Source organism: Oenanthe melanoleuca, chromosome 20 (genome assembly GCF_029582105.1).
Source record: "Oenanthe melanoleuca isolate GR-GAL-2019-014 chromosome 20, OMel1.0, whole genome shotgun sequence".
NCBI lineage: Eukaryota > Metazoa > Chordata > Aves > Passeriformes > Muscicapidae > Oenanthe > Oenanthe melanoleuca.
In genome coordinates this window covers 7,694,995-7,709,687 of record NC_079353.1, presented here as the reverse complement: position 1 = coordinate 7,709,687, position 14,693 = coordinate 7,694,995, and the positions used below count along the sequence as shown (strand labels likewise).

The 14,693-nt window shown below is 50.1% G+C and overlaps 1 protein-coding gene across 2 annotated transcripts; it reads right to left on the bottom strand.

Moving 5' to 3' along the window:
* TTI1 (TELO2 interacting protein 1) lies at positions 1-14,661 on the bottom strand. Of its 2 annotated transcripts, XM_056507088.1 has the most exons (7): positions 12,262-14,661; positions 11,615-11,809; positions 10,709-10,851; positions 9,738-9,878; positions 8,127-8,331; positions 7,363-7,450; positions 1-1,407 (listed from the first exon to the last, which is right to left on the bottom strand). In XM_056507088.1, the coding sequence occupies exons 1-7, from the start codon at positions 14,540-14,542 to the stop codon at positions 1,173-1,175; spliced, it is 3,288 nt and encodes a 1,095-aa protein (XP_056363063.1). In that variant the 5' UTR covers positions 14,543-14,661; the 3' UTR covers positions 1-1,172. The 2 variants fall into 2 exon arrangements, with proteins under 2 accessions (XP_056363063.1, XP_056363064.1); XM_056507089.1 differs by lacking the exon at positions 9,738-9,878 and having other exon boundaries at positions 12,262-14,634.
* Positions 14,662-14,693: the final 32 nt, after the last annotated feature.

Below are 14,693 nucleotides of genomic sequence, written 5' to 3'. Positions count from 1 at the left end.
TCCATATAACAATCTATTTATTGCTTTGGTTTTTGTATTTCTGAGCTTGCTTCCAAATTTAGTCCAGATCTGCCCTTTTGCTTCAGTTGCATAGATCTTCCCCGAGTGTCAGGAGGCGGCAGCTGCTGCCAGGAGCTGCTCGGGTGAGGGATCCAGGAGCTGGTGAGGTCTGGGAGCACCTAGGCAAAGCAGTGCCTATGGACAATCTCTGCAGCAAGAGCCTGGGGATGTGGGAGCTGGAGATCTCAGCAGGGAGAGTGAGGTGACCCCAAAGACAAGTCATCCTCTGCTCACTGCACCACGCTGTACCTGCTCTGACAAACCATGGCACTGCTGGGGTGATCACAGGCCCTGTCACTGCTGGCACTGTCTGACCACAGATAGATGCACAGGCTGTGCTGGGGCACAGGCAGGCGCTTCATCTAATTCTCCTTGGAGTGGGGGTTAGAAATGGCCTGAGAACCGTGATCTGGGCATGGGAGAAGCTCTAAATCACTCCCAGGTGTAAATCAGGCTGGCTGATTCTCTACAGAACTTCACAGAGAGTGAGAGAGTACAGAGAACGTTTGGCCGCCTCCATCTGGTCTCAGCAAACTGCAGCTGTGAGGAGCAACCCTGATGCTTCTGAGAGGACACGTTGCTCTTGCCAGCAGCATAGGTGAGGAATTTATTGGAAATGCACTTTAACTTCTGAGATTAACTGCTTTTAAAGAGAACAGGTTTATAGTGCACCCCAAACAAGATTCTCTTCCTGGGAAGGTTAAAGGCCAGAAAAAGCTTTTGCTTTGAGTTGTCAATCACTGTCCAGCTGAGATCAGAGAGGTGTGGGGGGTGCTAAAGGGGCATGCCCCCAGGGATCAAGGGTTAGGAAGTAATTTCTGGAAGATGACTCACTTTTCACACTGAAGAATTTGGAATAGATGTGCCATTTTCTCTGCATGTGGTGCTGGTGAGGCAAAAGCCAGGAGGAGCTGGGTCATGTACCCACTTCATCCTCAAACACTACTTCAAAAAATAAACCTTCTGCCATGGGGAGGTGTCTCAGCCAGAGCCCCAGACTGGGCAGCCCTTCCTTTGCCCCTGAACCATTTGGGCCCTCAGTGATGGTGTCTTCCCAGGCGAGCTCTATCCTGGTGGTTTCTCTTTCCCATCCCAGCTGCTGTGCAAGTATGTCAGGAAGGAGATGCCTCCTGAGTGCTGGTCCTGGGGCCTGTGCCCTCCTGCTGCTGCAGCCTCTGGAGCAGGAGCAGCACGTTGTCTGTGAGCTCATTCCGTGGCCGCCCCATCCCGCTGAGCTTCACTGGGCGCAGGCTGGGGTGGGGGGGCTCGTACCCCTCGGGGCAGCACACCTCACTCAGGAGCAGCCAGGTGCTGTCAGGGTCCACGTGCATCAAGTGCAGGAAAACACTTTGGAAAACAGTAGAAAGAGAGGAAAGAAGGGTAAGGACAAAGCCTTTTGGTTGGCACCCAATGGGGTTATTTAAGAGCTGAGGAAAGCCTTAATGCTGTTGGCAACCTCTGGCAGCTGCACAAATTTGGCTCTTTACAGGGGGAAGTGCAGTGGCCCCTGTGCCTGAGAAAGCAGCTCTGCGTCTCACACCAACTGGCATGTGGGAGAAAAACATTTATGATACCACACAGTCACTTATGGACATTAAACGAGCAGCTGGTGCAGAACTGACCCGGGTTTGGTGCTGGTACTGTGTGAACTGTTGCTGGCACAAGCAAAAACCTGACTGTCCCACATGCTGGGGAGGTGACTGTGGGTGGCTGCAATGTGCAATGCATATCTGGGATCTTTTGGACAACTGCTCCTGCAGACATCCTGCGAGAAGCTGTCTGTGCCATTCACCACTCTCTCTGGTTTTTGGGCAGTGTGGGAGTTAACCCATCTGGGCTTCTCTGCCTTTCTAGAGGTGCCAAACCCAAGAATATTTGGGGACAGCAGCCCAGGCTGAGCCCCAAGGGAAGCTCAACTGTATTTCAGGGCTTTTTGCTCAAGTGAGATCTCCAACCACCCCAAGGCCTTATTAGCTGCCTCCAAATTTTTGTCCTTCTGCACAGTACCTTTCACAAAGCAGGATTTTAAACCAAAACCAATCACAACCTTCACTAACAACAGAACAAAAGAAAAGAGGAATCTCAACTTCTTCTGCAGATTTACTGCTGTGTTGATCGGTTTTCACTTTGCATTTCCATACCTCAGTAAGATGGGATTTGCCTTTCCAGCATGCCCTTCACACAGGGCTCCAGCTGTGAGCTGCTGGGACACAGCTGCTGCTGAAGAGCAGGAAGCTCAAGGAGTGAAAGGGTAAATGCTGATTTGTGTGACCTACACTTACCCACCCCCTCCTGCCAGTTCTCCCTGCAGCAACCTTTGGGCTTGGCTAGGTCTGTGTCAGGATTTAATGCACAGAAGATGTACTGGGCTTAACTGGTATTAAACACTCTGGCTGTGCTGTGAGCAAAATTAGACTGGAATTTGCAAGGCTTCTTGCTGAATGGTGCTGAGTGCTCTGTGAGCACCAAAGACACTCAGCACTCACTATACCTATGGTAGTTTTCTAAAATCCCAGTAAAGCCCAGCCAGTCTCTAGTTTTCAGAGAAATCATGGAGCTGTGAGGAGAACAGTTGCCAGGTCAGGTAATGGGAAGAGAAATCAAGTAGGTCTGTCTCTGCTCCCCCAAGAAGCACAGGACTGAACTTCCTCTCTAAAAGCAAAGATCACTTGCTACAAAAGCCACACAAAATCCAGACCTCATTGCTGTCCAAATTTCTCCTGGAAGAGCTTTCATCCATAAAGTGAGGTTGCTTCCAATGTAAAGCAGGGAGAAATCCCTTTGAGAAGCTCTCCTCTGAAAGGGAGTGCAGTGCCATGGGTAATATGAAAGAACATAGAAATGAGATGAAGGTAGGAGAGAGCTCCCTCTCCTCATCACAATAACCCTGTGGATGTGACTTGTTACTCATACACAGCCAAAGCACTTGCTTTTGCCTCTCTGCCATTAACACCTCGCCTGTCCCTCAGTGCAGGTCTCTGAACAGCAAGAGGGGACATGTCACCACTGAAGCTGTTGGCAGTGTCCCCTCCCAAAGGTGCTGGCAGTGCCTATCTGCCTGCTCCAGAGAAACCAGTGGGAATGTGCTCTGCAGTGATAGCTGGGCTTGGCAACAACTGCCTCAGCAACACCTTTTTTCTGTGGATTGGCCAGATGCAGGTGAGCTCACAGGACTCCTCATTCTCCTGGCTTTGCTCCTGGAGCTCTGCTGACTGGAAGGGGAGGACTGGCCCACCCAGTTCCAGCCCAAGTGAGGGGCTGGCAGGGTACAGAGCTCTCACTGCTGCCATCCTGGCTCCAGCTCTCCAGACACTGCCATGGCCTCAGCCTGGCTCTGACACTGGGAGCACACAGCTCTGTGTGCCAGCAAACACCAGCTCCCAGTGGTTCCACACAGTTTTCAGTGGGCAGCTGCAGAGATAATCCTTGCTCCTCATGGCTGGGATGGGAGCAGGCAAGGACAATGAATTGCTGAGAAGTGAACACAGGAATGGGGAATACTGTGCAGCAGGCTGCTGATCCCCAGCACACACACAGCTGTAGCTCTTACACTCACAGCACAGACACTCTGCTCTCCAACCTCTTCCCAAGCAGTTGCTCCAGGGAGGGTGACCCTCAGAGATTATCTAGACCGTGGAGAACTCACTGCCTCTGGTGCACATAATGGCTTGAGGTTGTGATTATCCCCGATAGCCTGGAGTGCTCTGCAGCTTAAAGAACAACTTGACTTATACATTTTCAAACTAACTCTGGGGTAGTTTCCAAGCAACCCGTTTCCATAGCAAAGAATCCTGGGGTTAATTCAAGTTTGTTTTCTGTTGCCTTTTTTTTTTCCTTTTTTTTTTTTTTTTTTTTTTCTCTTTCTTAAATATCACTTTATTGAATTTTGCCTTGAGCAGGTGGCTGTTCTGGCATTCTTCAATCCAGCCTGGGAGTGACAGCTGACAATGAATATCCAACAAACCACACAAGCAAACCAGAAGAGGTAAGATGCATAATCAACCCTAGTATCAAAAAAGGTCCCAAAATAGCTCATATTTGTCCCAAGTGTCCTAAACTTATTCGACTAGCACAGAGCAATTTGGCTACTCTGTTGCCTTGTCTTTTCCCAAGCTCTAAGCAAAGCCATGGCACACTGAACAGACTGGCAGAAGGACAAGGCTTCCTGGCTTTCCATCCCTGCTGAATGTTTAACTGGATACAGCCCACCATAGGCTTTGGTAAGAACTGAGGAAATTATTCTGGTGCCTTAGCAAAAAAAAAAAAAAAAAAAAAAAATCCTATCCCAGTTGCTGACTGAAAGGTCATGGGCTGCAAGCATTTAGTAGGAATTAAGTGTAAATTTCTAAGCAGTCACTTAAAACTGAAAGAATGGAAAACTACATGTCAGTTTTGACAGGGGCCAGTGACAATTTCCTAATCTCTTTTCCTTCAAGGTTTATTCCCTGAAGTGAAAAGGTTGTCAGGGATGATGCAACTTCATAAATTGACAAGAAGCTCAGATTTACATATTGTGACTTTCAGTTTCCACCATCTCTCCTGGCCTTGTTCTAAGTGGCAAGGCCCCACACCCTCCTACCCTTACTCAAGTCTTTCTGGGCACTTCCCACCCTTGCATGGGCTCATCTTCTTCAATCATGGTAAAGACTTTTCCAGTGCTCCTTGGCATTCCCAAACTCTTCCTCAGTAGGTTTGGTCCCGTTGATGATTTTGCATTTGATTTTTGTTTCTTGTTCAGTTTTTTAAAAAGCTTTGGATAATACTCTCCTGGAATACTCCCAGCAGTCATCTTCTAGTAAAGCCTATTGTTATTGTCCCATTTTCTCTTCCTCAGATGTGCTGGAGTTCTTTTTTTCCCCAGCATCTATTTTTGCCTGTTGAGTATTGCATGAAACTGCAGTTACAAAAATCACTTACTCCCACTGCTTCATCTAATAAAGCTACAGGGTCCCATAAATGGGATTAAGCAGACTCCTTGGGGCATGATAACATCCCTGGATGATAGCCAAACTCCCTTTTTCCTTTTTCTTTGTGTGGCTCAAGCACATTGGCCAAAAATTCCTGCTCAGCCCTTTGCATGTCTACTGAATCCTCAGTCAGTGTATGATTTTTGGACCTACAATTGACTTTGCAAGTCCTGACCTTGCTCTTGACAGGTCACAACCCATCAGTTGAATAAGAATCCTAGAAGCTGAGCAAAGGCCAGTTAGTATAAATCACCATGGCAAGCTGATTCCAAACATCCTTTTACCTCATATGATTTCTGCAGTGATAAAGCTGAGTTATGTGACGTACGCTGGCGCTCAGGCTGGGGCTAAGATTAGTTCTGGTCTATCTGTTTTTAGAAGCATTTAAAATGCAGAATTTCTCATGTATCAGGCTGATAACACTGCCCTTGCTTAGATGGAAAGGGCCTTATGTGTGACAGCCTGTGTCAGTTTCTAGGATTACTTACAGGCACATGGAGAGCAAGAAGAGGCAGAACTTATAGGAATGTGGTGGTTCAGCAGCTGGAGAACAGAAATAGAAGGGTGGCTGGAAGTGATTCTTATCCCAATACAGGAGCTGATTGTTATGGTCCAAACTAATTTTGACTTTTCCAGGCTGAAGCATCATACCAGGGAAATACAGTTAAAAGTAAGTGTGATACGATGAACTCTGATACATCGAGGTTCCAAGACCAGGGATTGCACAGGACTAAACTGAAAAAATCAAACCCAAAAGTAAACTCCAAATGCTGCCATGTCTGTAGAGTGAGGCCAGGCATGATGCATGCCTCAGTGCACACATGTGTCTGGTCAATAGAGTTAAAGAGGAGACAGCAAGGGTTTGTATGAGCAGCTTGGTTCACTGACATATGTGATGTATGGTGCATCAAAAGCATGGGGGGAAGAGCAAAACACATGGAATTTTCCCCTTAGAATATAATAAAAGTAACACACAGGAGAAAAATGTTAGTTGCCCTGAACTTTGCAGCCCTTTTGCTTCTACAAGTGAGCTCACTTCACCATACAGCTTCCAACAGGGCTCATTTCATATTCCCCCTACCCCTGCTGTTGGGGGGAAATTGCACAGCTTCTCAAGCTGCTTGGTTAATGATTTAAAAGCTTCAGATTCCAAATATCTAGATAAATCCTGGTGTTCTGCTTTTCATCCAGCACTGCTAGCACAGACTGAGGCATTACTGCATTAAGGGGGTGCAGTCCCCCAGCATAGAGCCCCTCTGCAGAACAAATGCTGCTGGAACCTGCTGTGCTGCCGTGAAAGCCTCCAAGGTAAAAATAAACCCGCTCCCACCCGCGCAGAGATACAAACAAAGGAACGCTCCAGCTCTGGAGAGCGCTGCCTCTGAACTGCTGCCCAGCCACACAAAGCCCTTCACACCCTGCACCCCCGGGAGCCTGTGCTTTTTGAAAGGGAATGGATGGGCTGCGCTTCCCTTTGCTTCCCTTTCCAGCAGCCTGCCCTGGAAATCCGAAACCGCAGAGCCTGAGGAACCCGCTGCTTTCCCCTCCCCTCGGGGGAGGGCAGGGCTGGCCGCACAGGAAGGTTGGGGAGGGCTGGTTTTCACCCCCATTCTTCGGCAGAGGGGCTTTCTGATTTATGTCCTGTACCTGGACTCGTTCTGTCTCCTGAAATCTCTGGCCTTGGTTCCAGGTGACCACATATGACAATAGTGATTTCTTATCCTGACAGCAGAACATGCTGAGCAGGATTTTGTACACCAAGCAGCAAAGTATATCTGTCAACATTTCCTAGAGCTGGAGTGTGTTCACCTAAAGTGTCTTTGCTCTTTTAGACTCTCCCAGCCTTCTCAGAGCAACACTGGTGCCAAGACTGACAGCTTCCTAAACAAACTCTGGTCCACCTGGCAGAGCCTGGGATGGAGCCCAGAGAAAATGGAAGGATAACAGAAGTAAATTCCCCAGCCTGCAGAAGGTATTAAGTGATAAAATACAAGAGAATGCCTGGCATATCCTCTTCCATAGTTGTCTTCCCTCTGCAGTTTGATGCCACCAGTGGGCCAAGAGCCTCAAGTATTTGGTTAGGAAAAAGCAAGTAGCACATCTTCCCCTGCGTCCCCAAATGCACTGCAAGGTCACTGTAATGTCTGCAAGCTGACAACTGACCTCTCTAACTCATTTTGGGGAGTAAATGATACTTCACCACAGAAAACTTCCATGAGAGGCCCTGTTGCACAGGACTTGAACATGCTGGAAGGTGGAACAGGTGCAAAAGGAAATGCTCCCTCTGTCCCCCACTATTTGTACACACAACACACCTGTATTTAAAAGACATTACCTCTGGGCAGCTTCTTGCAGTTTCACAGGTTGCTTGGTACTGAGGTAAATCAAGCAGGCATCTGCCACTTTATTCAGGTCACTCTCGCCTGCAGAAATGGAACAGGAAAGAAGGGTAGGAGGTGACCTCCTCAGCAGCTGCTGCCTAATGGAATCAGCTCCAAATTGGCAGCAGAGGCTTCAGAGCCTTTGAGCTGTCTGACCCAGAGCTCTTCTGACCTTGTCTTTTAAGCATCTTGCTGCAAAGCCAGGAAAGCAATCAAGGGCACTGAGAGGAAAAGAGCAACTAGCCAGCAAACCTTCTCCCTCATCAGTCAGTTCCAGAAATTTCACTTGGGGAAAATTTCAGAGTTTCATTCAATAGAGGAGTGTGATGTGCTGGATTTAAAGGGTCACAGAGACAAGCCTACAACAGAACCAGTCAAGCTAGGCAGAAGCCTTATCTGGGCCCCAGTTTGCCCAGTAAGAAAGTGTGGCCTAACAGGCCCTACAGCAATGCACAGACTCCATTCTGTACCCTCTTCTCATCCACAAGTGGGATGAGCAGTCAGATTTTGCATGTGGTGGGAGCCTTCTCTCCCACTTGTCTCCTGGGGAGAAAAGAGTGCCCAGCACCTCTTTACAGAGCTGCCAAAGAAAACAGATTCAGGCTAGAGTAGATCAGGAAATCGATTCTGTGGGCAGCAGGAGGAGAAGCAGGAAGTTGAGAGGAGGGAGTAAAGTCTGGCATAGATCCACACAACCTGTGCTACCCCTGGTACTCACCCATGTCCAGCCTCTCGCAGAGAGAGCCCAGGCCCTGCAGCACAGCCAGCTGCAGCTTGAAGGCCAGTGTGTGGCTGTACACAGGCCCAGCTCTGGCACTCACTGGGGCCTGACTGAGGAGGGAACTGGTCAGCTTGGGCAGGACATCTTTGGAGAACCTCTGCCTCAGGAAGTCCCCACATGTTTGAGCCAGGGTACACAGCACCTAAGAGAGACATCAGTTACAGTGGATAGTGCACACACTGGCCTGGGAGCAGCTCAGTAATCCACACCAGCCTGGGGGATTCAGACATTCACTCTCCCTGGAGAATTGTTTTTGCAGGTGAGAGTATTGTGACCACACCTGCCCCAGTTCCCCCATTATGAGCAGAAGATGAATATTTGAGAGGCTGAGTGAGCTGCATCCTGCTCTGCAGTGTCACCTGGCTGACCTCCTGGGCTGCCCCTTCCCTCATTAGCAAAGGAAAGGTAAGAGCAGCTGTGCAGTCTCACTTAGAATTAGTGGAGGAGTCTCTGATGGAAAATACCATTAAGTATCATCATATTCTTTAAGTCTCTTTTGTGGTGCAGACAACCCATCTTTCCAAGCACGTCAGCAAGCAGAAAGGCCAAGTGGTCACAGAAAAGGGCACCCAGCACTACTGGTGTGTGCCCACAATAAAACTCAAACTGGATAGAGAATGGCCCTAAATGCATGTAAAAACAAAGGGGGGTCCATGTGGCCAGAACAGTGATTTGTCCTTTGGAACTTCACTGAACTCATGGTCCCACTGTGCAGGACTGACACACTGGTTATGTTGTGCTTGCTTTACACTGATATGACTCTTCTGGTGCTGGAATTTAGTCAGGAAGACACTTTGGGGGGGACTCATACAGCAAAACCCAAGCTGGGTTCAAATTGCAATGATGACTAGAACTTTTCAAGAGTTAATTAGTTTTTCTACAGCAATCTCTACCTCCTTTTAGGGCAGGTACATGATAGGTATGGCTATTCTGAAATTCTAGGGCATGGCTTCTAGAATGTGGGAAATGAAATTATTCACACTGAAGGATTCTAAAATGAATCTCACTCTGCCCAGCAGACTAATTCCTCTGCAATGCTGAGGCTGGCAACCTCTGGAAACATGCTTTACTGGCCAGCCTGTGAGTCAAGAGGAGAAAGGAGCCAGCTGACCAGGTCAGGAGCTCTTTAATAATGTCATTATAGGGCCAAGTCTTTGTTCAACCTTTCCCCTCCTTTGCCAATGCCTCAATCATGAAATGTTCCCGTATCTTGAATCTGAGACTTCCAAGTCTGCGTCTCCAGCAAGGCCAAGCTGCACTGTAGGGTGCCCCTAACAGCTTCTCAGGCTGTAGAGCTGTTTTTCTCATCCCTGCAATAATCAGCACCATTGCTGCTTCCCCCAGCAACAGCACTAAGGGTTTACCTGTGGACAAGCTGCAATGAGAGTGGTACAAACCCACCCACAGCAGAGCATGGTGACCCCATGCTCCAAACCACATTTAAACATCACTGCAGGAGCTTGGTGCTCTCTCTTGAGCTGCAGCACTGCCTGAGCCACCTCCTGCCCAAGCCCCAGCTGGAAATGCTGCTGGCAGTCACAGCCATACCTTGAAGGCTCTGAGCACTGCCAGAGGGTCGTCGCTAATCAGCCGGGTGACAAGAGCTGGCCAGACACGGTGAGCCATGGGAAGCAGATGGCTTCCATGAGGATGCAGCATGGTTACACAGAGCTCCAGCACATCCAGGACCTGGGCAGGAGGGGAGGGAACAGACTCTGAGTGCTGCAGTGCCAGGCACTCAGGTGGATCCCAGCATCACGTCAGGAAGTTGGGAGGAGTGGTTGAACAGCAAAGGGTGCGGTTTTACCGCAGCAGGAATGGGGACAAGTGAACAGTGCTTGAAGATCAGGCCTGCTTGGAAAAGGACAAACCTTACAGTGACACAACCTGTGCTGGGTTCAGAGCTGGGCTGGGAGCAGGGCAGGATTCCTGCCCTTGTCCCACAGGCTGAGCTGCACACTGGGACTCCACTGCAGCTGTGGCAGCAGGATCACCTGGCAGAGCTGAGGCTGCTGGGATGAGAATCTGGGTTATGCCTCATTTTTCTGTCTCACTTTGCACTTTAAAAGGAGGCCACCTTCAAAGGGTTTTCATAATTAGAAAAAAGCCAGGCTTTTAGCCCTGCTTATCATCACCCCAGCTACTTCAAAAACATTCATCAGCTTGTGCACTGCAGCCTGAGAAAGGGGGATGGGAGGCACAAATGGAAGAAAGATGTTTCTGTTTCCTCCACCAAAGGACAAAGCACAAGACTTAACTGTCATGAGCATCAAGGAAAAGTACCTAATACAAAGCCACCCTTAAGATTCTGTTCTGCCTGGCTTCCATTCCTAATCCAGAGCACTCCCAAAAAACCATCTCCCTTTCTCTTGCCAGGTTCGGGGGATCTGTCCTGCTCGAGCATATGGTAGCACAAACCTAGGGATGGCAGGGAGCCCAACATGCATGGCACAGACACTGATGAGCTACCAGCCCCTTCATGGGCACCATCTGTCCCCTCAGAGCCAGCGATTACCGACCTTCAGCCGCACTCGGAGGCTCCTGTCAGACAGCAAGTGGATGCACCTCTCCATCACATCCCTGGCCAGCTGAGCATGGCTTGGCATTGGAGCTTCTCCTTCCGTGTCAGAGTTGGGCTCTGGCTTAGCAAGGGGAATCTCATCTGGAAGACAAAACCATTACTGAAGTAATGAAAATGACTTGGGAGCTCTGGAAGATCACAGTACCCACCCACAACCACTCTGCAAATTCCTGACTAAGGCCCTTTGGCATTTTTTAATGTGCTCAGATACAGTTAAGCCTATGAGTTCTGTGAGTTAGTGTCAGGTTCAGTTAAGAGTGTAGGGCTAGGGAACGTTTGCTTTCTTTACTGGACAATGCAGCTGGTGTGACATTTGCAGTCTCTTCTCACCATGGACTTATTTCCCATTGATTTTTATTAAAAATGAAAAGCCTGGCCATTTAAACATGAAGTATTTAAAGGTCAAGATTGCAGTACAGCCCAGTGAAGACTAAAAAGTTCCCTATATGAATGTCTGCAGTGCCTTCCAAGGCCAAGTGAGAAGGGAGCAGTGGCATCATTAGCCAGGAGAAAACAGTACAGAGATTCCCAAAGGAACATGAGGAAAGTGCACAGGATCCTGGAGAGAAGAAACGTCAGGTCCTGAACCCAAATGAACTGTTATGAGGTAAGAAAAACCACAGTGTGCTTGTGTCTCAGAACTAGAGAAGCCTTGATCTGCAAAGATTTGGCTCCCCCACAAACAGAACAAAGTGAGAACACTCAACAGCACTTTACATGAAGTGAAGGTCAGCCCAAAGACCTGAGACTGTCAGCCTGGTCCCACATGACAAAAGGACACCTCAGAGGCCACAGTCTCCCTGCAAGCTGACCATGCTCCTCTCCAGCCACACACAGCACTGACCTGCCTCCTCCTCCTCCAGGTCAGGAAGATCACCCTCTGCAATCCGCTTCTGGCTGACATAGTCAAGGAAGAATCGTTCCACTTCTTGACTTGTCATTGTCACCTCGTGCTGCCCCTGGGACCGAGCCCTGCTCTGCCCCTTGTCAGAGTGCCTTTGCTGGTGTTCCTCAGCGCTGGGCAGTCCAAACCACTGCACTGCAAAAAAGGAACTGACATGTCACTGAGCAACCACGATCTCCTCCTGCAAGTCAGCAAGGTGCCATGGACTCCATGAGAGATGAGATGGTTCTCACACCTCATGGGACTGCACCTGCTGTCACATCCCAGTCACCTCCTTGGTAGTATGGGAATGTTAAAAAGGAATACATGCCATATGCTCCTACAGAATGTTCCCAGGAGCAGTGAATCCATCCTTTCTCAGGCACTGAAGGCCATGCTCCTGTGAAAGGCTGCAGGCCAGGCAAACTGGAGAGGGGAAGCTACTGGTGATCTTTGCTTGAGCCCTGCCCCAGCAAGTAAAGCACAGTGGCCATCACACTGCAACACCCTGGCTACCTGGGACCTCCCATGGCAAATGGAAAAGTCCAAGACAAGTACCCTTAATGATAGCAAGGCTCAATTACACAAAGTAAACATCATTTTGGTACCTAGAGCAGTCATGACTGAGTGGAGGACCCTGAGGAAGGTGGAAGCCTGGCTATTGTAAGACTGATCTAGTGCAGACAGGACATCTTGGATTACATCGTCTATTAGCGGCAGCAAGCTGGCATCTGAATTCCTCAGCATCGTGTCCAGGACCTGGGATGCCCGTGGCTGATACGCCAGCTGGCGCAAATTCAGGGAAATGCCGTTCACCAGATAGTCAGAATTCTCATTGATCAAACACTGCACCGAGTCATAACCACAGGCCTCACATATGTCTGCCAGTGTCCCCAGTGCTGTTTCACTGATGAGCAGAGTCCTGTCACCAGCCTTTTCCAGCACAGGGTAGAGAGCTGACAGCAGCAGCAGCCGGAACTCCTTCCCAAGGACAGCGGCAAAGCAGCCAACGCCCTCCAGCTGGATGCAGATCTGCCAGATGTTGCTGTTCATGGTGCGGGTTGTGACTGGAGGCTCTGAGGATAGGAGGAGAATGCTGCTGGACGCCCCTCCTGCACGGACAGCGAGTCCCAAGTGCTGCTCTGACTGCTCAGGGCTGCTTTCCTCTGTGTCAATGCTAGTGACCAAATACCAGTTCGCCTGGTCCATGTACTCATCCAGAATGGATGTTATGGACCCTTTGAGATCATCCACATTCAGTGGAACTTCTCTTTCCTGCAGGAAATCCACTCCCACTCCAGCAGCTCCCATGACCAGCTCATTGAGGATCATGGCTGCCTGCTTTCGGTACAGGCCAGACTCGCTGTACAGCCCCATAAAGTGATCCACAAGCAAGTAGAGGTTCCCGAAGTAGCCAAGAACTCGACACACTTGCTGAAGGAGCTGGAAAACCTTCTCCTCTGTGAAGAAGCGGAAGTATTTCTTCTGGCACCTGCCCTTCTGCACACCCTGCTGCAAGGGGCCTGGTGGCTCAGAGCGCCGGGCCTCCACTATCTTCACATCTGTCACATCCAGCTCCAGAACCTGCACCAGCGCCTTGGACAGGCGCTGCAGGTGGGACACGGAGTTGAGGACAATGTTAATCTTGGGGCCCAGCAGCTTCAGGTAGCCAAGCAATAAGCTTAGCGTGGAAACCTTGCCCATGTCATCCTGAGAGTTCATCAGGCGGGGAAGAGCTGTGGCGAGGGAATGGAGGTTTTCAGAGAGGACATCAGCAAGAGCCCTGTTCTGTGCCACAATCCTCTGCTCTGCAATCCCCTGCAGAACTTTGTTACACTTGCTCTGGACTTCGCTGTTTTCATCATTAACCAGCCCAACCAAGGCCTTTAAGAGGTGACTGAACGAGTCCACCAGTGACTGACTGCAGTTCCTCAGTAAATGGTGGACCAACTCCACCAGCTCCAGTCTCACCTTCCAGTGGGGGTGAACTGAAGAAGATTCAACTACTTTATGCAAGAGAAGAGAGAGTTTTTCAGCAGTACTTTTAGTCCAGTCAGATCCTCTGTGGATCATTAGCTCTGATATTCTGCTGTGTTCCACTGGCAGCTTTTCCTTACTCTTTGGGACTCTGGCTAGCTGTTTGTCAGCCATGACCAAGCCAACAATCAGATAAAAGAGTCTGATGGCAGAAATGGTGGTTTTGTGACCTTGTTTGATGTCTCCAGCAATAACTCGAGATAGAGTAATAGAAATCCCGGGCAGAAAAGAAGCAAACAAATCCCCACATTGCTGTTCTTCATCTTCATCCAACTGTCGGTGCTCCTGGCAGTCACACTGCAGAACCAGGACCTGCAAGCACTCCAAAGCAGAGATCTTGATTTGCTTTGCTTTTTCTTGCTCTGCAAGTGTCAGAAGCAAAGACACAGCAAATCCTAAGAGCGGAAGGCTGGAAGGTTGGTACAGAGACAAGATAACATCCCCATAAGCCGAATGCATCAGGGTGTGGAGTGCCTGGATCACAGCCAGCTTCAGCTCCTCGGACAGCGGAGCGGCTTTGCCCGAGCTGGGAGGGGGAGCGAGGCAGGTGCAGAGCTCAGAGAAGAGCTCCTGCAGCAGCTCCTGCTTCTTCACGCACGTCGCAGCAAGCACGGAGGAGATGCACTGCACGAGGCTCTGCACCAGCCGCTCCTGCTTGGGCCCCGGCACCCGCAGGGCGAAGCGCAGCGGGAACAGCACGTACTCCTGCAGCTCCTGCAGGGCCGCGCCGCTCACCCCGGCCAGGTGCGCCTGCAGCTGCCGCACGTTCTCCACCGTCTGCGCCCGCGTCAGCTGCACGCAGACGGGGCGCAGCGCCCCGAAGGCCGCCTGCGGGGTGTCGAACACAGCCATGCCGGGGGAGCGGGGGCCGCGGGCCCTGCTCGGTGCCGGGGGTCCCGCCCGGGGCCGAGGCCGCTCTGGGGCCAGGCCGGGCAGCCCTGAGGGTGCCGGAAGTGACGCCACGCTACCAGCGCCACAAAGCTCGCGCAAAGTGGGGCGGGCA